A 23170-nucleotide genomic window follows, 5' to 3' on the forward strand; every position below is an offset into this window, starting at 1 on the left:
AGTAAAAATATAATATTAAGAATAAAAAAGTATTCACAAAAAACTGGAATTCTGTGTTTTCATACTAGCGATTTGTGTATTTATAAACATATATATCTATGTATATTATATATATATACATATATATATATATATATATATATATATATATATATATATATATATATATATATATATATATATATATATATATATATATATATATATATATATATATATATATATTTGTATCTATAATATAGTTTTATGTATTTGAAAGTATTTGTAGATATGGACAATTATTCATATTGCTTGCATCTGTAGCAAGCATAGACTGCAATCGTTACATTTGCTTCTTTCTATTAATTTCTTTGCTATATAACCAGAAATTGTTGTTGCAATTTCTTCTGTTTCAGGTAAAAGAGTTAATTCTGATATCTCATTTGAGTTTAAATCTAATGTTATTAGTAGTTCATCATTAATTGGATTATCATAATTGTTCTTTAAATCTTAATTCCAAAAATTTACATTCTCCTCAATTAAAGTCTGACATGCTAAAATATTTTTTGAAGGTTGAACTTCTAGTAAACTTACTAGAAATCTCCTACCACTCATCTGTTGATATTGAGAAAAACTATACTGTATAGGGTCACTTTGAAGTAAGCACATATATCCTTCTTCAATAAGCTCATCTATAAGCATTGCTTAAGAATGCAGAGTTGTGATAAGAGCAATTGATGTTTGTTTTGATAAACTTTGGCAGAAAACTATTGATAAAGTTTTCTGCCAAAGTTCAATCCAATCAGCTAGTTGCCTAAAAAAGTGGTTTTACCATCATCAAAAATAATTGCATTACCAAGATTATTAGGACTAAATTGTTGTTTTGAATTTGAAACAGTCCACCATTTTTGAAAAATGCTTAATAGAAATTTAACCAGAAATGTTATTTTGTTCCAGAAAAAAACTTATAAAAATTGCAATTGTTGTTTCATCGAAAATTGACAGTGCAAGGGAAACATTTTGGTTTTTAGAAGGTTTTGATATGTAATTTTTGAGGCTTTCTGAAAATTACCTTGAATTTGTTCATCTTTAGAATGTAGATGAATATCTCTTCAAGTAATATAACCAGCTGGACAATTATAGATGTCATCTTTTATATTATATGTAAATGATGGTAAGACAAATTTTTTACAGTGTAATAAATTATTTCTGATATTTTTAATAATGTGAGTACTATCACAAAATAAGTATATTTTAATATAAGGACCATCATTATGATAAAAAAATAAATTTGACTGATTACCAAATTTGGAATGAAGCAAACTAAATGCATTTACATTCGCTTGATCATTGTCAGTAACATCCTCCTCAAATATAGATAGAGAAAGAAAACTAATAGAAACCGAAATTTGCTCCGAAAGCCATTTACCACATATGGTATCTTCAGGTACTGCTTTTATAACATAAGGAATAGATCTCTTTAAACTAACAATCATAAATGAAACAACTCTTTTGTACAGAGTACCATTGTCATCTGCACCCACATAGACACCACTACAATATTGTGCCTGTTTCTGAAGCTAAAATTCATCTACAATTAGTATTATATCTTCATATACTGAACCTTTCTCACGAAGCGTTTAAACAGTCTTTATTGCATCAACTCCACCTTGTTTTATTTTATTAAATAAAGAAATTGAAGGTAATGGTAACGGTTCCAGTAAAATTTCATATGCTTGTTAAGATGTATATCTTAATAATAAAGCATGTCTGATTATATCTGCAGAATATTGTGGTTGACCCTTTGCTTTATAGTATATTCTACTATTTACTTCTTCAAGAAGTATATTTCTATTAGAAGAAGCTATGTTTTTTATGTACAATGCAAGATTTTCAGCATACTCAAACTAGCTAAATTGCCATTACAACCTTTAGTTAACCATGGAGGATATGGAACATTATTTCCTTTATATTGCAAAGCTACCTATAAACAATGATAAATTATTATTGATTCAAGAACTGACAGAAAATGTGTTAAAGAATTAAATTTTAAATTGTAATAAATGACACAATTGAGATGTTTTAAAATTGAAAACCTTCTGGTGAATGTTTACTGTTTAGCTTGTTTGATTTAGTTATTTTATCATTTTCAGAACAAAAACTAAGTTCATCTTCTTAATAAATACGAGTTTTAGATGGACTTCTTAAAGTAATAGGTGATGGTAGTGTGGAAGGCCGTTTTAAGCATTTGCAGGAATAGGGTTTAAACTCCAATTTAACTTGCATTTTATACCTCAAATAATGTACTTTTCATTAAAATGCTTTTTACATAAAAATTTAGTGAATGCACCCAATCACTACGGTTTACAAAATGAACCCAATAATTTAGAAACTGTTGATTTTTCAACAGAAAATGAAAAGAAGCAACTTTTATATCTTCCAAAGAACTGTTGTATCCAGTTTAACAGCCATATGCAACACACTTGTTAACCATGATATTCAGCTTTGTAAATATTAATAAATTGTCTAAAATAGCATTTATATATATATATATATATATATATATATATATATATATATATATATATATATATATATATATATATATATATATATATATATATATATATATTATATGTATTTAAAGTTTTTTTAATATTGCATTGTCATTTTTTGTTGATGCGTAAATAGGCCTCTTAGATTCGGCCTCTAAAATGTAACATACACAGCCGTTTAATATAGTAGGCCATGGTTCTGGAAATAAAAATGTTTTATTTAAAAAATATTTTTATTTTAAAGTTATTTCAATATCTTTTTTGATTCTTTATTAATATTTTATTTATTATAAAAAACTAAAGACAAACTAAAACACCCTGCGCAATAAAATTAAAAAATGTTTCAAAAAATTCAACTAAAAAAATGTTTAGAAAAATTTAACTAAAAAAACAAATATATATACAAATAATATATCAAAAGAAAGAGAAAATTATGCACTATTTAGTGGTACCATTTATAAATTACCCAATGCAATTTTTATCGCTAAAACTTATAGTCTTAAAGATCGTTTTACAAACCACGATCATGGCTATCACACTTAAAGGTTTAAAAAACTCATCAGAGGTTCAAAAAGTAATTTTTTTAGTTATGAAGCTATGCTAAGTTAATATTGTTATATTACAATTAATGATTTTAAATTTTGAAAATGAATAAAATGAATTTTAAACTGCTAACCAAGCAGTAAATAATGGGCAGGCACCTGTCAACAGCTTTAAACACTACTTTGCACTTTAGACAACGAAATTGATAACCATTTAAAACTAATAAAACATATTATTAATTCCTGTTAATTTAAGTAATTTTCCTGGTATATTATAGGGCTTTTTTTATAAGGGCCTACTCATATTATATATTTTTTTGACAAATATAACAAACAATGAAAAACTAAATTACTACACAATATACAAATGCTCAAAGAAATAAACGATCTTAATAGTTAGCTTATTTTTTTGAGTATTTGAAGTCTGATATTAAATTGGCATGGTATTATATACTAATATATTTACATTATCAAAATTAAATAGTTAAAAAAGTTCGAAATAATGTGGTTTTAAAAAGCTCATTTAATATAAAATTAGCGACGTATATGCTAATACGACGTAATATATATATATATATATATATATATATATATATATATATATATATATATAAAAAACTTTTTTAGTTTCTTATGGAATGATACAAACTGTCTTTAAAAAAAGAATCAGCTTCGCGAAGGAAGTCTAAGGTAAAAAGTCCTAGCACTATAAAAATCAGTTTAAACTCGTTACAATTGCATTTTTTAAATGCATTTCTTACAACATGTATAAATACATATTTCAAATATTTTCATAATTTAAGATAAAGTTATCTATATCTTTGTATATATAGAAAATTAAATTGAAAGGAGAAAATTAAGATTTAAAAATGATAAAATTTTAATGATAAAAAAAAGCTGTTTTCGGTCACTTTCAAACATAAATTAACGTTTGAATCTTTTATTTCAGTACTTATTTTTTTATACCGTTAAAATCATAAACTGTAGATAATAGTTAGCTAATAACATTATTTAAATTGCGCTACTCAAAAAACTGTATTTTGGCCAAATTTTAAGTGTTTCTAAATCACTGTGCAGTAGGTTAAAACAGGTATAATTGTCAACTAGAAAATGCGTTCAGCTGCAAGAAGTGTTAACAAATAACAAATTTCCTTTAGTAACCTTAATTTGCCACAAGCTTTTTTATAATATTTTAGCAATTAATTAATCATGTTTAGTTTAGGGTCTAGGTCAATACTAAGGTATTTATAGCTCAAGATGAAACATATTAAGTTGGAGTTGTAAGAAATATTCATTGCCTTTGGTTGTCTTAAGAGTGATTTTCCTGTATTAAACAGCATGAACTCTGTTTTACCTAACACTTGGTTAAGAATCAGCTCATTTTAATACACCATTTTGAAATTTTTATTCAGATAACTGTGTCGTCAGCATAAAAAACTGATTTTGAGTGTTTCAAACAAGATACTAAGTCAATAAACCAATATTAACCTTGGGGTATACCACATATAACCTTTCCTGGTTTAGACTTGAGCAAATGTGCTTTGAAAACAAATGGTTTGAGGTCTGTTAATTAAGTATTTTTTTAACTAGCAAAGTTCAGTATATGAACACCATAACTGTTAAGCTTGTTGATTAGTATTTCTTGACTTAAAGTGTCAAATGCTTTACTTAAGTCAAGAAAAACCATAAGAAAAACCATATTGTTTTTTTGTTATTTCACCCCCCAAGACGCAGAAGGCCACTACATATAAGGAGGCTACTTAATTGTGGTTATAACCCTCTCTCAACTCTATAACTCCAAAACACGAACCTTGATGAACAAGGCCAATGCGCGGACAAACAAGTTGAGTGCGGTACTACCAGAGAGACGTGGTGTGGTACTACCAGAGACGTGGTGGGGATCGAACTCAGTACCTCTCACTTATGAAGCGAGCCCTCTATCACTACACCACTACCGCATTACTTTACATCATTTTCATAATTTACATTATTTTACCGCAATACTTTCATCAACTTTTCATATAAACATACCATATCGGTTTTCTATAATTTAAAATGACTTTACTCAACTTAAATTTAAAAAAATAATAAAAATAAAAAGTTAATACTAACTCTTGTTTAGAGTAATCAATAACTTTTTAATAGTAACCCTAAAACAATGAGGAATCATTGTTGCTAACTTTTTTTTTCCGGCAGTTTTTTCAAAACTTCAAAAACTAATAGTTCTAGGTGTTTTTTTTTTTTTTATAAATCACATTTAATAAAGCAGAAGGCAACTACTATTTAAAACAAGAGTTACTAAGAAACAAAAATGAGAGTTTAAAAACAAAATTGAAATAAAAATCTGTAAACTGTATCAGATAAGGAAACATAATGGCAGAAGATAATTATGCAGAACTGATATTCAAGAGATAAATGTTGAAGGAGTATTTATAGATATATTTACAAATGAATGCAACTTTACTAAATGACAAATAATTGCAACATGTTTGTAGTAAATGTACCTACTACAACAGGTACATTTACTACAAACTGCATTAACCATAGGTGTGTAAACCTTGTCTATATAAGAAAAAGCATTGTTAGAAAAGCTAGTTCAAATATAAAAAGTGCATTCTATACTAAGACAGATAAAGAATTTATAAAGGTAGAATTCATAGCATTTTTTTTTATTTACTTCGTTTTATTTAAAATGTGTTTAATGTTATTAATGTTATAAACTGTAAGAGAAACAACAACAAAAATGTAGCAAAGTTGTTTTATATTAACACAAGCTCTTTATATTGACAAACAACTTCACAGTATTGTTTTATTGTTGTTTTATTATTACGAAAATTATTATAAAAGCGTATTAAATAGTTATTGTAAAAAAGCTGTATAAAACATTTATATAACTTTTTACGATAGCAATTTAATACGCTGAAAGATAAAAAAAACTTTTTACAGCTAATCAGCGGTAAGGAGGGTGTAAAAAAAAAATTTGAATCTTTTAAATTTTTAATCATTTTTACAATTAGATTTCTTTACAATAATTTGAACCCTGGTATTCTATACTAAGGCAGATAAAAAAATTTATAGAGGTAGGGAATGGAAAATAACAAGCACAATATTGTGATGCAACCTTGACAAATCCATATTAAATAAATGAACTGAATATATAGGTTCAATAAGAGATTAGCAGTGAAAAATAATACAAGAAAACATAAAGTAAAAGATCAGCAAAACTAATGCCATTTATCAATATAGGAATATCAAAACTATTTCCACAATGATTAGCAGTAAACAACAGAGTTTTGGGTTAAAACTGACCAGCCACTATAAATTGTAAGTTTTCACTGAGAAGAGATTTAAGACTGGCTGCTTGTTCTAAACAATAAAAAAATGATGACTTTTTACTAAAGTATATAGTTACATCATAAACAAAAAGAACTACTTTAGAGGTAAAAGTATTAAAAAATTAATTTCTTTATAAAAGATTAAAAACCTTGTAGTAATATTGTAGACGGTACTGAAAATGAAAAAAAATGTTTAAAAAAATTTAGTTAATGTTTATATTTATAATAAAGCACAAAATATAAAATAAAGAATATAAAAAAGTTTTGAAAAAATTCTTTATTTACATTTTAAAAATTTTATATTTAATATTCTATTCAAAATTTTAATATTATCCAAGATTATTCTTTTAATAAAGATTTATATAAATACATATTTAATTTAACCAAACATTAAAAAATCAATTAAAATTTTCCTTGGTAAAAAAAAATACTTTTTTTTTTCCAAGAAAAACTTTAAATTTAAATAAGGTGACCATATGTACGCGTTTGGCACGTACATATGGTCACCTTATTTAAACTTAAAATTTTCCTTGATAAAAAAAATTTGGTTTAGCTCAACGTCTGGCATTTTTCAAATATGGTCACCTTAGATTAAAAAATAATTTAAAAAAAAACATTATTATTAAAACTAAAGCCTAACATCATCCATATTGAATATCATGGTTTTGTACTTTCCCATGTGATGAGGATAGAAAGAACCCAAGCCTTCCAAATCTTGTTTGCAGTCGTTGATAAACTGAGCCACAGACATTTTTTTTGATCAACAAGTCCCATAAATTATTGTTACAGCTGTTTTCATGTATCTATAAATCAGTAAAAAAAAAAATAAAAAAAAAATATATTTATATATATATATATATATATATATATATATATATATATATATATATATATATATATATATATATATATATAACAAACATATGAATATATATATATATATATTTTTTAATTATATATACATATATATATATATATATATATATATATATATACATATATATATATATATACATATATATATATACATATATATATATATATATATATATATATATATATATATATATATATATCTACTATAGCATCACGGCTGTTTTAAGGTGGATATACGCCTTTTTGTTTTTTTTTTCAAATTATTTACTTAAGGAAAAGGTAAGAAAATATATATTACCATATGCATATATATACATATATATAAACATATGTATATATATATACATATATATAAACATATGTATATATATAAACATCTGTATATATATACATATATAGACATATATATACATACATACACACATATATATATGCATATATATTTACATATATATATATATATATATATATATATATATATATATATATATATATATATATATATATACATATATATATATAAATATATATATATATATATATACATATATATATATATATATAATATGTATGTAATATATATATATATACAAAAGAAGTATGTATATGTAATAATGTATTATATACATATTATATATATATATATATATATATATATATATATATATATATATATATATATATATATATATATATATATATATTTATATATATAGATAGATAGATAGATAGATAGATAGATAGATAGATAGATAGATAGATAGATAGATAGATAGATAGATAGATAGATAGATAGATATAATATGTATATATACAATTGAAGTAATAAATGAAAATAGATTTCTTTAAATTATTTTTCGACAATTAAGAGTTGCATTAAGATTGATGAATTAAAAGTATGCATAATGTAAATAAAATACTTGCATCATTTCAATTACATACCTTGTTTGTATGTTTTATAAATTAAAGTCTTATACAAAGAATGTATTAGTTAACTATTTATCGCACTCCTACATTATCTCGGACTTTTTAAATTTTTGTTATTTTGTGCGGATGAACTTGCCTATAGAAATATTCAAACAAGTATTTAGATTTCACGAAAAACATCTAGCGCGCCTCTGACTTTTCGAAATCCCGGCTCCCAGAACGTATAACATAATTTAAAGTAACATAAAAAATTGAAAAATTGTCAAAAACATCTGAAAAGTTGATGTGCTTCATTCAATATCTATCCTTTAAAGTCGATTTCTTAAAAAGTGCTAGCTACTTTGTTAATAACGAAATTATTAACGACATTCATCACAACATTCCCACAATGAGAGATGTAAGTTCATGAAAATTAAATGAAACAGTTCTGACTTCTATTTGTAAAACTATAAACTAAAAAGTTTTTTAAATTTAGATGACTTTAGGCAGAAATAATAAGTTAGAAAGAAAGCGTGCGTTTTTAGGGCAAAAAAAAGACAACTAATGCATTAGTTGTTTGTTTTTAAAAAAAAAATAGAAAAGAAATGTTTTACTTTAAAAACATTTTATATATATATATATATATACATATATATATATATATATATATATATATATATATATATATATATATATATATATATATATATATATATATATATATATATATATATATATATACATATATATATATATATATATATATATATATACATATATATATATATATATATATATATATATATATATATATATATATATATATATATATATATATATATATATATATATATATATATATATATATATATATATATATATATATATATATATATATATATATAATATCATGGAAAGACATGAAAATATATTTTCAGTATTTACTTTGGCTATGATCTAGTATTTATAGTATTTACATGGCTTTGACCGTATGCCTTTTTAAACGTTACGCGTTTAATATTCAAACATTTTTGGGATATCAAACATTTTTCAAATTTTTCAAAAATTGTATTTACTTTAACTTTTTGCTTTATACTGCATATGTTTCATATATTAACAAAAAAATTATTATTAAAACTATTTAATGTTTAAATATTGTTATAGTACATTTATTTTATTAATGGTTTATATTCCATTAATGACTTTATTATTATTATTATTATTTAACTGAATTTGAACTTTGATTTTATATATCTTATTTCATACTGTATATTTAAAGGCTTAACTATATTTTTAATAAAACGTCTATATGTATTTGATAATTGATTCGTTTATCGTCGAAATATGAGTGATTAATATCGCAAATATGGAATGAAAATGTTTATATTTTATGTCCTTTTCAATCGTTTGCGTTAAGTTAAAGATTTATAAATAAGCATCAATCGCTTTGCAGAGAATGTTTAATAAAACTTATTGAACAACTTCTGTTTTATTTGAAAAATTAATTAAATTAATCTGACAGTAAAAAATAATTATAAAACTATGCAATAAATGTTTATTTACAGTCTATAGAGTTTTTACGCGTTTACCTTTCATTGAAATATTTTAGTGTCTAATGAGGAATTAACAATAGTCAGTTGTTGCCAAATTAAAGTTTATCATTAATAACGCAGTAAATTAAAGTTTATCATTAACAACGCAGTAAATTAAAGTTTATCATTGACAACGCAGTAAATTAAAGTTTATCATTGACAACGCAGTAAATTAAAGTTTATCATTTACAACGCAGTAAATTAAATACAACTGAGTAATCTTATAATCTCTAAAATATAGTTTAAAATTTCAAAAATGTTTATTTTACAAAGCAGACAATTTTTTATTAAGTAGTTCAGAATTTCATAATGAGCGGAACCGGAAACTGATTATGTTTTATTTTTTTATTTATGTTATAAATAATAAAACAACTTCAATTTGCGAGTTTGCTTTTCAAACGACATAGAAACCTTGGGGAAAGAGCGTAAATAAACAAATTTTAAACTCTTTGTAAAAGTCTTACAATGTGGTTTTGTAAATGTCTCTATTTAAATACAAGTGTTTTAAGATTTCTTGTTTTACCTCTTGATTGTACATAGAATAAATGGTTGTGTTCTCTTTCACAATCAGAAAATTCAATGTTTTTTCCGGGTATTTTAATTGATAAAATTCTTTAAAAATTTTACTGACCATTAAACAAAGGATTATCTATTATTTTAATTATCATTTCACTGATTTTATGCTGATTTTCGAAAAATTATCTCTCTTCATAAAGCAGCAAAGTAGGGTTAATTGTGGTGTAGCTATTGTTATCTGCCGCTGGGATATTATACAAAGTTTGCGCCCCTTCTCGGCCGACTTAGCTTGGAACAGAAACATCGCGATAGGGTAGACATGCTACACAAGCCCAGAGGGCGACCAAGTTTATTATAGGATTGCTAAAAAATCTTTAAAATGTATGAGTTTTGTGTTTATGCCACCAAGTGTGCCGTGACGCCACTTGTTTAGAGTTGTTTCACTCACTGAATCCCTATATGATATATTGAAACTTTACGATTTAAATTCATTCATTTTTAAAGCATTTTAATGAAAACAGACTTTTAATTATCTCTATGGTTGTAAAAAATATTTTCAAAAAAAAACTAAAGTATACTCTACTAATTATTATTAACTGGGATAGATACAGTCTACAACAAATTAGCTCTTCTTGATTTGACTTCAATAACATTTTCAAAATGTATATTCTTAAGTGTTTCTCATTTGGTGCTGAGAAGTGCATGATCACTAAGACAAATTTGTTCTATTGAAGAACATAAATAAGAGCTTCAGGTTTCTGAAGGACCGCTCACAGCTTACAGTTGAAACAATTTTAGAAGTATTGCAGTGAAATTGACAGATTTGGAAATACGTCATCTTCATATAAACAATAAAATCAAGAAAAATTTTTGGTTCAGTCTGAGTACTTAGCAGCATTTTGCAACGTCTGATGTACAATTTGTGACTATTGACGTCGGTGTCGTAAATTGTAAGTAATTTTAGTGTTTAGAGTGCACTAAACACTAAAATTATTTACAATAATTTAAATGTAAAGTTTTGTTGCGTGTCGCTAAATGTTATGGTTCGGAATTCCTTAAAGTTTTGCTTTGAAATTTAAAAGTATTGTTCTTATTGGTGGCAACAAAATTCACGTTTAATTAATTAAACACTGTTTATTAAACTTGTAAACCAGCTACCAGTAGTACTGGGCTGCAGTTGAGATTAATCTAGGTTACTGGGATTGGGTTTTGGGTGGGAAATGATCGAGTTAAAAAATGGACGCCATATTGTGTAATGACGCAATCTAAATCTGGGTTACAGCTAGGAAGTTTAGGCAGATTGATTATTTAAGTCTGGGTTTTGACTTGCCTCCTGAAACCCAACTTGCTTCCATAAACAGATTTTGACTGGAATTGAACTAATTAGAAAATGGAATGCACTGGAATATTATTAGTGTGAATTGTTAACGTATATAGGTTAAGGCAGCGTTAATTGCATTGTTTTTACTAAAAGTTTACGAAGAATATAATTAAAAAACTTTGTTTTAGATATTCATCATTTTTAAATCTATAATTGATAAGTATAAATATATTACATATATATTTTATAGAAATACAAAAGAAAAATTACAAGTGAAGATATCATTGAAAAATAAAAAACAAAAATGAAGAAGACCATCAAGTCTTGTCACAGTGAACCACTGTTGAAAAAATTAGAAAAAAAAATTTTAGTTGCTGTATTTACAATTTGCATCAACTGAGCTGCTGAGACTTTCGAACCGCTGACTCATGCGAACAATAAAAATTTTTAGTTTTTAATAAAAATTTTCATAATTTAACTTCTATTTAATTTAATTTCCATAAATATCTCTTCTTGCGCCTAATGAATAATTTATTCATTATAATATATAATATATTTTATAACAATAATAATAATAATAATAAAAATAATAATAATAATAAAAATAATAATAATAACAACAACAACAATAATAATAATTTAGGTAATTTATAACAAATGTTTAAGCATTCGCAAGCAGGGCAACTAACGAAACTCCGCTATGATAAATGTTCTTTTTTTCTTGTAATAAAGAGTTAAGAAAAATATGTATCTTGTTTTTTATAGTTGTTCAATGATGCGGCAGATATAAATTTGAAGTAAATTCCAACTAGGTACGACGCAATTGATGAAGAAAAATTCTCGTTGGGCAGTTGGCTACTGCTTGGCGTTGAACTCGATGACACTGTCTTTGGAGGCTTTTTACAGATCTCTGCACACTTAATGCTGCAGCTAACTGGTTTGGTCTCTGGAGCTAAAAATTGTTGAAGCTGTGGTACTTCTTGAAGTATTAGATGAGGTCAACTTTACGCCGTCTATTCTCTATAGATTGAATATTTATAGCGGTTAGTATTTGACAATACTTTAAGGGCCTGAGATGAGGCACGAACTTGTTGCTCTTTCTTGCACTGCTTTGAGAGCGTCAGTGTTTCGGCGATAATAAGGGTTTCATGCGGAAGAACAGAAATCGAGAACGTACATAAGTTGTATAAAGAAAGCTATTATTATTCCAATAAAGTAAGGTTCTTTTTAATATACCTAGCCCCGTATTAGCGCTGGCAACAGCGTGTGCAACGTAATTCCGCAACTTAAGCTGGTTGTGGACAATAATACCGAGGTCGCGCTCAGAGTTGGTCTTGCCAAGGCTGTGGTTGTTGTCAAGGTGGTCGATTGGTGTAGTGAAGATTATGTGCGAACTCGGAAGGTTGTCAATAAAAACGGTATTAAAGCGGTTGGTAATTCTTTTGTCAAATAACATAGCTTTGCATTTGTCTATGTAAAAACACATGCTCCAGGTACGGGCCTATTCAACGAGGCGGTCAATGTTATTTTAGGGGGTTTGATAGTCGGAGAGTTTTGTGTCGTCGGCAAAAAGTTATGTAAAAACTCATGCTCCAGGTACAGGCCAACAAATGTGACAAAGTGAGACATGGCATGTCATAATTAAAGATCACAAAGCAGAGAGACACCTGTATAAAATCTTGCAAAACTCCTCTGAGGACCTACAACCAATCAGAGAAGTACTAACCTTGAACAAATTTTTGACTACGGCTAGTAAAAAGGCTTCTATCCAACCATAGTTACTTGTGTCAAAGCCATATGCGCGTAATTTTATAATTAGAAGCCTGTCACTAACCTTATCGAGAGTTTTAACAAAATCTAGAAGAATCATGACAATTTCTAGAAAAGAATTAAGCACAATGGTTATGCCCATTGTGCTTAATTCTTTTCTAGAAATTTTCAAAGGTTTGAACCAAGTTTGTCATGCACAATTCTCTTGGTACAAATCCGTGTTGATTGATGCCAAAGATGTTGAAGTCAATCATATGTTTGAACATACAATCACGAATTAAGCGTGCGTGCGCGGCTGGAGAATAAGAGGATTATCCGGGAGGTCCTTGATGTATGCAGAAAAGAACTGTTTGTTTAGCAAATTGCTTATCTCAGATCCGTCAGATATTAATACGCAGTCGTTAATTTATAAAGCTCCAATAAGATCTTTATAATTTTTAGCCATGTTAATTTATTCATACAAAATTTATTAAATCCAAGTTAAGCATAGCGCTCATGTGGTTTTTTGTGGATCCAAGCGAAGAATTAATTTTTACACTGTAGATATGTGCTGGATCATTTGCTAACGCAAGGTCTAGTTGATTTTTGCCAAAAATTGGTTCTAAGACAAACTGAGTAAGTAGGCAGTCTTGGACATGCGCTTACCTGTAAATTAGTACCAGTATAGTACCCACTTGAAGTGTTCCATTCGATTGGAATGGAACAGTTCAAGTGGGTATTATAGGATGAGAAGTTATAGGTACTCAAGGGTGAGAAGTTTCGAAAACTTTTTTTGTTTAATTAGAATGGATGCTTGACGAATTGACTTGTTAATGATTTTGTTAATAGCTGCTTTAGAGTTTGGTAGCATGTAGATGCAACCTAATAGAATACGTTCTGAACCAATATTTATTTGAACTCATACCTGTTCGCTACCAGTTTCAGAAAGAGTTTTATCTTTCTTGAATTTAAAGGCGCTGAGAATGTATTTTTGTATAAACACCGATTCCTCCACAAGAGTACGCGAGAGGTAGAACAGTGTTGAGTAGCTATCAATAAAAATTAGTTTTTCTATGTTGAACTAAGTCTCACAAAAGCAGAGTACATCGGGAAAGTCCCTTTGTACAAGTAGAAATTTGAGTTTATTGTATTTGTTTACGAGAGATGTTGGATTAGGATAGAGGCATTTGAAAAGTTTAGGAAAAGGTAAGAGGTTGATAACGATTGAGAAATTAAGGTGTGAATGTTGAATTGCAGAATTAGACAAACAATATTGGTTTGGAAGCGTTGCAGGCTTCCCTTCAGTACCCAGATAGACATTTCTCTATGCCGTTGATGAGAACTTTATAGATGTTATAAATAAAATTAGATGCTTTTGAATTTTTTAAACAAAGCAAGATTTTTGGCTATGGACAGTAAGTTGTTACGAGATCCTGTCAATTTTAGTTCTACGATGAGTTGTGCTGGAGTAGAAACTTCGTTGGTGGATAATTTTGTAGGTCGGATACGACCTACAATTTTGAAAGAATTTAATTATTAAACTTTTTAATCCAATTTATCAAATATAATTTCTGAAATCTTGGTAATCTTTTTTCTTGGTACTTCTATATACTCTTCTAGATTGTTCAAAGGTTGATTGAAACCAAGTTTTAAAACGTTGGTGCATTTACGCTTCCGCCAACAAAAACGCTAAACATGCCAAAAGAGTGTTCACCTCCAAAAGTAGCATTTTTTTTAAATTTCTCAATGTTATGGTTTTTATTATCTTTCATTTTTTTTTTTTTTTTTTTTATGCGCGAAAATAAAACCTGTTAAAAATAAAACCACAAAATTAATCACTGTCATTAATTAACACATCAGATAATTAACATCATATCATTAACACGTAGTTACTTTTAATAACTAAAAAAACAAACTCCAACCAAAGCAAGACGTTCAGGACAAAAAGCTTTCAATCGTGGAATAAGAATTTTTAACGGTGTTGCTTCAAGAGAAATGCGCGATGCTGTCTAAATGGGCTCTATGAAAAGATTGCGATGACGTATTGTGATTTTCATCTTCTTTGAGCCCTGTCTTTTAACTCTTTATTTTATAAAGATCATTGTAAAAAAGAACAGTTTTTATTTTTTGTCGTGTATACAAAAACGGTGCTTGTTGGCAAGATTTTACTGTCTTTTTTGTTTCGACGGACATATTTTTTTTTTCTTCTTGCATATATATGTTGATTATTTATTGTTAAACAGCAACAACAACAACAACAACAACAACAACAAAAAACTAAAAAATAAATGTTATAAATCAAAAATGGAAGATTTGAAAAATAAAAAAATTGAAGTATCAAGAAAAAAATAAAGTCATTATGAGGATAGTCGTAAAATAACAAAAAGAAAAAAGAAAAAAGCGTTGGGCTTTAAAGAGGCTATGGGGTACTGTACATACTGTGGGGTAGGTATTATATTTAGAATTAAACTACGATATGATTATTACTTTTTATATATTTCAGCAAGAAAACTCATGTAAATTAATATAAAATAAAAGAATCCAAAAGTCCAAAAGCGCAAGAGAATAAGAGCTGCAAGAATTACAAGAAAGGCGTTGCGAGAGTTAAATAGAAGCGTTACAAGACAGTTTAGCACAAATCGCATTTTCTTAAATAGTATAATTTTGTGAACATGTGCATGAAGCTAAACTGGCTGGTGCATAAACGAGCTAACGCAACAGTTATAAAGGATTACTTTTAGTTTGTCGCTAAACTTAGAAATGATAAAACGGATTAACACCCTTCCATTATCAAGAGTCAATTGGAATTAATATCAACAATTATTTAGATTGACTTTAAAGATGATAGACTTTAAGAACAGTTAAAATTTTATTTTGCACAAAAAGAATTTCACACAACAGATGGCAAGAAGTATGTCAATACTGTTTCTGTGAGACTGATCAAGATAAGCAAAGATTGTTATAAAAATCATCCTGATACAAATTTTTTTTTGCTTTGACTGAGAATTTAAAAAAACGAGGTTCGTTTTTGGTACCAGTAGAAATTGCTTAATGACCCAAAATGACGAAGCAAATGTGTTGTTTGGTCTTCAGCATCTACTTTACAAGTTTTCTTGATCACACGAATGATATACAAAATAAGTTTACCTGATTATGATTTTGTAGTTGCTCCACACCATAAACCTTGATAAAAATAGATCTGGTACAAAAAAATTTGTGCGTTACTAGCGTCCTTCTTATATTATTAGCGCTACATGACTCCATCCTATATATTTAAACAAGGTTAGAAAAACTTACTGCTTATTCTTATGCGGGACCGTCTTAACACCAGCTAGGGCCCCCGAGCACAGGTATGGATACCTGTGGATCACAAAGATACCTGCAGATACTTTTTTCGGGAGAAGTAGGATTAGTTGTGGGAAATAAAAACCCATATTTTAAAAACCGTATATAATAAAGTTTATTTATTTAATATAACCACTAGATAATACAAACACAATTTACTTCATTTAACATTTTGGCTGTTGCATAAGGGCTACGAATAAAATAATATTTATTAAAATAATTAGCAGAACATTGTCAACGTAAAAAATTACTTTGGATTTACTTTATTCTTTTATAGGAATTTTTTTGTATTTTTTCAAATGTATTAATGATAAAGTCAACATCAATGCCTTCTAAGAGATTTTATGTCCTAAGCTTATTTTTTATTTGCTTAAGTCTAGAAAATGAACACTCCCCAGTACAACTCTGTACTGATACCAATCTGGTACGATTAATTCAACTGCTAGAACGGGGCAATCAGATGTAGGATTTGTAAATTTAGGTGCTACATTAAATGAAGAAGTTGTAGTGGAATGTGCGGAAAATGCGTTTCACCAAGGTGTTAGTTTTTAAAGTTGGCTAATGTTCTTCTTTTATGCGGCTCTTTTTCTCTGTTGTGCACCACTCAAAAAATTTGTTTTATTTTGTCTTTAAACCTTGTATCTTTATAAAGAAAATGATCTAAAAATTTAAACTGATTTTAATAAAATAGATTCGAATATTTTCTAGGGAAACTAAATCAGTTTAGATGGCAAATTAATCATCAAAAAGCCGAATGAGAATGCTTCAAATGCAAAGCAACAATGTACTTAGAACGCGATAGTATCCTAAACAATAGTAACATGAGAACAAATAATATAACAACAAATAATATGATAATACGTATTTCTTTAATAAAATATTTCTACAAAAAAAACTTTATCTTGTATTTATTTAAACAAATTATTTTCTATTCCTATTGTACTTAAATACGAGCTTTTTTTTATTCGACAAATAAAATACAAGTAAACATTTAAAATATTTAAAGTAATCCTTTTACTATCTATTTAAAAATATGCTTGAGCAAAAACATAACCAATCTACATGCTTACACGTTGTAAAAAATACTATAAAAGTGAGCAAAGCACTTCTAACTGAAATATCAATAAATATTTATAAATTATTAGTTACATTTATTAATGGCGTATCATGTCCAATCAAACAATAGAAATTATCATTTCTCGAATTTCTTTTGAATTTGTATCTATGTGCTTTTTATAAATATACAACAAAATCTCGTTCAATAGAGCTCTCCAAACTCTCTCAAAATCTTAACTTAACCCAAATAGTTAAATTCTAAACCATTTGTGCATTTCGACGTTCTAAATTAGAACGCCGATTAAATATTGAAAATAATTGAAAATAAAAAAAAAACCAAAATAAAATATTTTAACTGTCTGTTTTAATTGTTAGTTTAAGTGTGGCAGTGAAAATATTTATGTTTTTAATTATTATTCTTTATACTCTATGCTACTTTATATTTCCTAGTCAGATAAATTTTTTACTTATAATGTATTTAACCCATAAGCGCCGGGGCCCATTTGGTTGCGGGGCCCCGGACAGTGGACTCATACATTAAGGTGGTACTGTTATCATGCAAGAGACTCTCCAAAATCTTATGAGTTACTGCTTTTTTGAGACATGTTGGATTCGAATGATAACCCTAATTAAACTGTTATAAAGTTTGCTGAAAGAGAAAGAGATGAAAATAGGTATCAATAAAAATTGTAATGGCGATTCGTGACAACCCTCGCTTTCTTTTTTAATTCTCAATTTTACATTTATTGTTTATCTTCATGCAATATAAAAAAAAATAAAAAAAAGATACAAATAAGTCAATAAAAATAAAAAATAAAGTATGCGGAGACTCAAAGAAGACCATTAGATCTTATCGCAGAGAACCGCGAAAAATATCAAGAAATAACAAATATCTAGAAGATAAAAAAAACAAAAAAATACTATTTTCATAATAACATAAGATGAGAATTCGAAAAATTATTATGTTATATAATATATGCATTAAATATTCATTTGACATAAAAGTGTTAAAAATATAAAAATGCGTCTTCGATAGAAAAAATTATTTCTCTTAGTTTTTTTACCAAAAACTTTTTGTTTTTGAGAGTTAGGTACAAAAAAGAGAAAATTTGGTACCCCTAAAAAAATCACTTGTAAACCAAAACAACGTATTGATTTCACAAGTTAAAAGCATTTTTGACTTCTTGTTAGACTTGTTAACAATTTATTTTTGGTATATCAAGACTAAGTTTGTTTTTGTTGATTAGTAGCTCATTTTTTGTCGTATTTTCTTGCCAGAAATTGTATACTTTTTAGTTTTCAAACATGGTTAAAGCTGATCGAATTAAAGTAAGAACTAAGCGAGCAGGCAAAAGAAAAAAGATTTTAAATAGAAAAGTTTTACGCAGCAGTGTGAGTGTAAATAATGTAAAGTTTCCATCTTTAAGTGTAAATATCGAGTTACCTGTAAATAGTCAAACTGACATCTTCGATACGCCAAGTTCTTCTCTTCGCAAAGTTGAGGCAGTCATTAGCTCAACATCAAAAAATTATACCAATACTAAAAACAAAGTTCTGACAGGATATAGAATTATTGATTGTTCGATTTTGTCTGATGTTATTAGCGTTTTGAGCTGTCCAACTTGTTTCCAAACGACTTTAGCAATCATTGAAAACAAAAGCAAAAAGAAAGGACTTGCATGTGAACTTTCTATTATTTGTTTAAAGTGTAAATATCAAAATGATTTTTACACTTCTAAGTTGAATTATAAAAAAGGAAACTTTGATATAAACAATCGAACAGTATATACAATGAGGACTCTTGGATTAGAACATTCCGGAATTGAACGGTTTATAACCCTCATGAACATGCCAAAACCAATGACTCCAAAAAACTATGACAAACTTGTTTTAAAAATTACTAATATTACTGAGAAAGTTGCACAGGAAACAATGACTGATGCTGTATCTGATATAAGACTACAGTGTCAAGACATTAATGAGATTCTTGATGTTGGTATATCATGTGATGGCACATGGCAGCGTAGGGGATTTTCATCATTGAATGGTGTATTTGCAGCACTTTCAATAGACAGTGGAAAAGTTTTAGATGTTGAGGTGATGAGTCGAATATGCAGAGGGTGCTCCTTAAATCAAAAACTTTTTAAAAAAGATCCTACTGCTTATGCTGAGTGGAGAAATTCCCACATTTGTAAAATGAATTTTGTTGGTTCTGCAGGTGGAATGGAGTGTGAAGGAGCCAGTCGTATTTTCCAGCGATCAATTAAAAAACATAAGTTGCAGTACATTAATTTTTTAGGTGATGGAGATAGCAAAAGTTACAATAGTGTCAAGGATGTTTATCATTATATGTTTTTTGTGTATTTTTTCCATTTTTTTAAAAAACCTAAAAAGTAAAAGTTAAGTGGTATGGCAAAATATGAAAATACTTGTAATATTACAGAAACAATAAAAATTTTTTGTTTTAGTATCGTATTGCTGTGATGAAAAACAATTACAATAAGTATTGTATTGTTTTTTTTCTAACAATACAATAAAATTTGAGAACTATTGTATTGTTTTAATGAAATAAATTTACAATAACTATTGTATTGTTTTGATGAAAACAATTACAATAACTATTGTAGTGTATTACTTTACATTAAAGTAGAAAAGCTAACGTATTTTAACGTATTTATATTCATCTCTGACGAACTTATTACTTTTGCAATTTTAATTACTTTAAATTTAATTACTTAATTACTTTTGCAATTTTTTATTTACGGATTTGCAATATATTGCAAATTTTATTTTTTACATATTTAGATTTCGCATCACCTATCTTGTTATGTATTTCTAAGCTCTAAATGGCCGCAAAATATTGCCTGTCTGATGATAGCCTTACTATTATGAAAAATAACATTCATAAATTAATTTATTTAGCCCTTTTATTTTTTCCTCTTAATTTTAATGCTGCAAAGGAACTTAAAATATATATGAAAACTAAGTTTAGTAACACAAACAGTTTAACATAAAATTCTTCCTAAATAAAAATGTTAATGTCTTTTATTACAATAACAATATATTGTTATTGTATTACAAAGACGAATTACAATACAATATTTATTGTTATTGTAGCTGGTCATTACAATACATTTTTTTTTTAGATATTGTTATTGTTTTATAAAGATGAATTGCAATACAATATTTATTGTTATTGTATTACAGAATTACAATAGTTGTAAATCACAAGTATTGTTATTGTTTCTAAATTAAGTTAATACAATAACAATAACTATTGTTACTGTTATTGTTTTCATTACAATTACAATAGTCCTAACCCTACCCCAGAGTAACAACTTTATAAACTAAGAGACAAAATTTTATGTAATTTAAAATAATCTATTACAGTGAAACTTCTAGGGTTTTACAAAAAAAGCTATAGTAATCACTATTCAAATATGTAATGTAAAACTATGTAAATATAAGAAATGTATAAATAACAATCAAGTAATAAATAGTCATAAAAAATATATAAACTTATCAAAACTATCTACATTTTCTAAAAAATATTTTATATATATCAGGCATGACATAAATTGTAAGAAAAACATAGAAAAAAATCAAGTGACAAAATCATAACCTCTGAAATAATAAAAAAATTTTTTCTATATATTGGTAATTTCTTAAATATAAAAAGGACTTTTTAGTAAAGTGTAAGTTATCCTAATTATTACATGATAAATTTTTCAAAGTTAATTATTAGTATAGCATAAAAATACAATAAAAGAACAAAATTCTTGCTGTTTCATACATCGTCATCGTTATAATTTAACGAACTTTAAAAACCTTATAAGATATTATTAATAATAACAAAAGAATGATGTTTAAGAAGCACCAATTAGTCATCTAAACGCGACAATAGATCTTGGATTATCTTCTTGTTCAACTTGGCTCTAAAAATTTAAATATTCTTGCATGATGTGACTGCTGATTACCGAGCAGCTAGAAACGAGATAGGTTAATGCTTTTCAAGATGCTGAATCATTTGTCATCGCAATGGACATCGGTTTAACTTAAGTTAACTGGCTGTTTGAATTTAACAATTCCATAACATTATCCAGTTTTACACTCAATGTGTCAATCTTAAAAGAACATTAAATAACAACTTTAATCACACTTAAGTGATCTCAACCAAATCACACAAGTGATTTGTAATAAGTATCAAAGTAGTAAATGAAATAAATCAAATAAATAAAATAGTAATAATAAAAAATTAAAAAATAACTTTTTTCTGTTTAACTCCCTGTTTCAAATAACTCCTTACGGTCGTCCATAAAGTAAGCACGTTTTTATTTTGACCCGGTTCCCCCGCATTCTGCTCTACTCTTTTTTGAGTACCCTCCACCTCCCTAAAAGTACCTACACTTTTAACCTACCTACTCAACATTTAATGATATTTTTTTAATTCAGTGTCTCCTTACTTTTATAATTGAGCCCCTGCCCCCCCAATTCATATACGCCATTTGCAGACCTCCCTCTTGGATAGGGATCCGAGCGTATGTACTTTATGGACGATCCCTCACATATTATGTCTGTTATAACCATCGATTACAAACGACCCTACCCTACTGTGTTTTTTAAAACCGTTACATAATTTATGCCAGAATATTTGCCAATAACTAAAACTAACAATAAATAAAATACTTATCAATGTAATAAATACCCTAAAGCAAATATCCCTACTTGCACTTAATGTCATTGTAACTCCCTACTTGTACCTAATATCATGTAACTGCCTACTTGCACCAAATATCATTGTAACTCCTTACTTGCACTTAATGTCAATGTAACTCCTTACTTGATAACAATCAACACACCTTTCACCTATTTAATAACAACCAACACACCTTTCCTCTACTTGATAACAATCAACACATCTTTTCTCCTACTTGATAACAATCAACACATCTTTTTCCTGCTTTACATATTAGTAAAAAAATAAAAAGTTATAATAAATATATATATAAAAATAGAACCTTTTTTTCAAAAATATCCATGCGAACATCAAGTGATGGTATCATTAGCTTGCCGTCTAAAATAATATTGAAAATATAATTGAAAAAAAAAATTCTGGATAATTTGTACTTTAATAGTTAAAATTATCGTAAAATAACTTGATAATTCAAACCTCGCAGGTTTGAATTATCAAGTTAATTCTCAATAATTTGAACCTCCAAGGGATCAACGGAAATGGTTTGACTAAAGCAAAATGCCCTTAAGTCGAGCTTTGGCTGAAATAAAATATTAGTTCAAGTTAAGGCAATTTTTATTTATTCAATTCTAAAGTATAAACATTATATATACATCATCATACTAATAAAAGCGTGAAATATGTTTCAAAGAATAAAGTTACATT

General features: G+C 27.1%; 2 protein-coding genes across 3 annotated transcripts in view; both read right to left on the reverse strand.

Annotated features, from left to right (window-relative positions):
- LOC101239380 (arf-GAP with SH3 domain, ANK repeat and PH domain-containing protein 1) overlaps positions 1 to 8368 on the reverse strand; it is a 70171-nt gene extending 61803 nt beyond the window's left edge. The window contains exons 1-2 of the mRNA XM_065796345.1: positions 8230 to 8368; positions 7052 to 7214 (exon numbers count right to left, since the gene is read on the reverse strand). Coding sequence (XP_065652417.1) covers positions 7052 to 7162 — 111 coding nt within the window. The 5' untranslated portion in view covers positions 7163 to 7214; positions 8230 to 8368. The remainder of the gene's footprint in view (positions 1 to 7051; positions 7215 to 8229) is intronic.
- Positions 8369 to 21132: 12764 nt separating this feature from the next.
- LOC101235969 (potassium voltage-gated channel subfamily KQT member 2) overlaps positions 21133 to 23170 on the reverse strand; it is a 63258-nt gene continuing 61220 nt past the window's right edge. For both annotated transcript variants that reach the window (XM_065796347.1, XM_065796346.1), the window contains exons 16-17: positions 22791 to 22846; positions 21133 to 21896 (exon numbers count right to left, since the gene is read on the reverse strand). In XM_065796347.1, the coding sequence (XP_065652419.1) occupies positions 21828 to 21896; positions 22791 to 22846 (125 nt within the window). In that variant the 3' untranslated portion in view covers positions 21133 to 21827. The remainder of the gene's footprint in view (positions 21897 to 22790; positions 22847 to 23170) is intronic.

This window comes from Hydra vulgaris, chromosome 04 (assembly GCF_038396675.1).
Source record: "Hydra vulgaris chromosome 04, alternate assembly HydraT2T_AEP".
Classification (NCBI taxonomy): Eukaryota; Metazoa; Cnidaria; class Hydrozoa; order Anthoathecata; family Hydridae; genus Hydra; species Hydra vulgaris.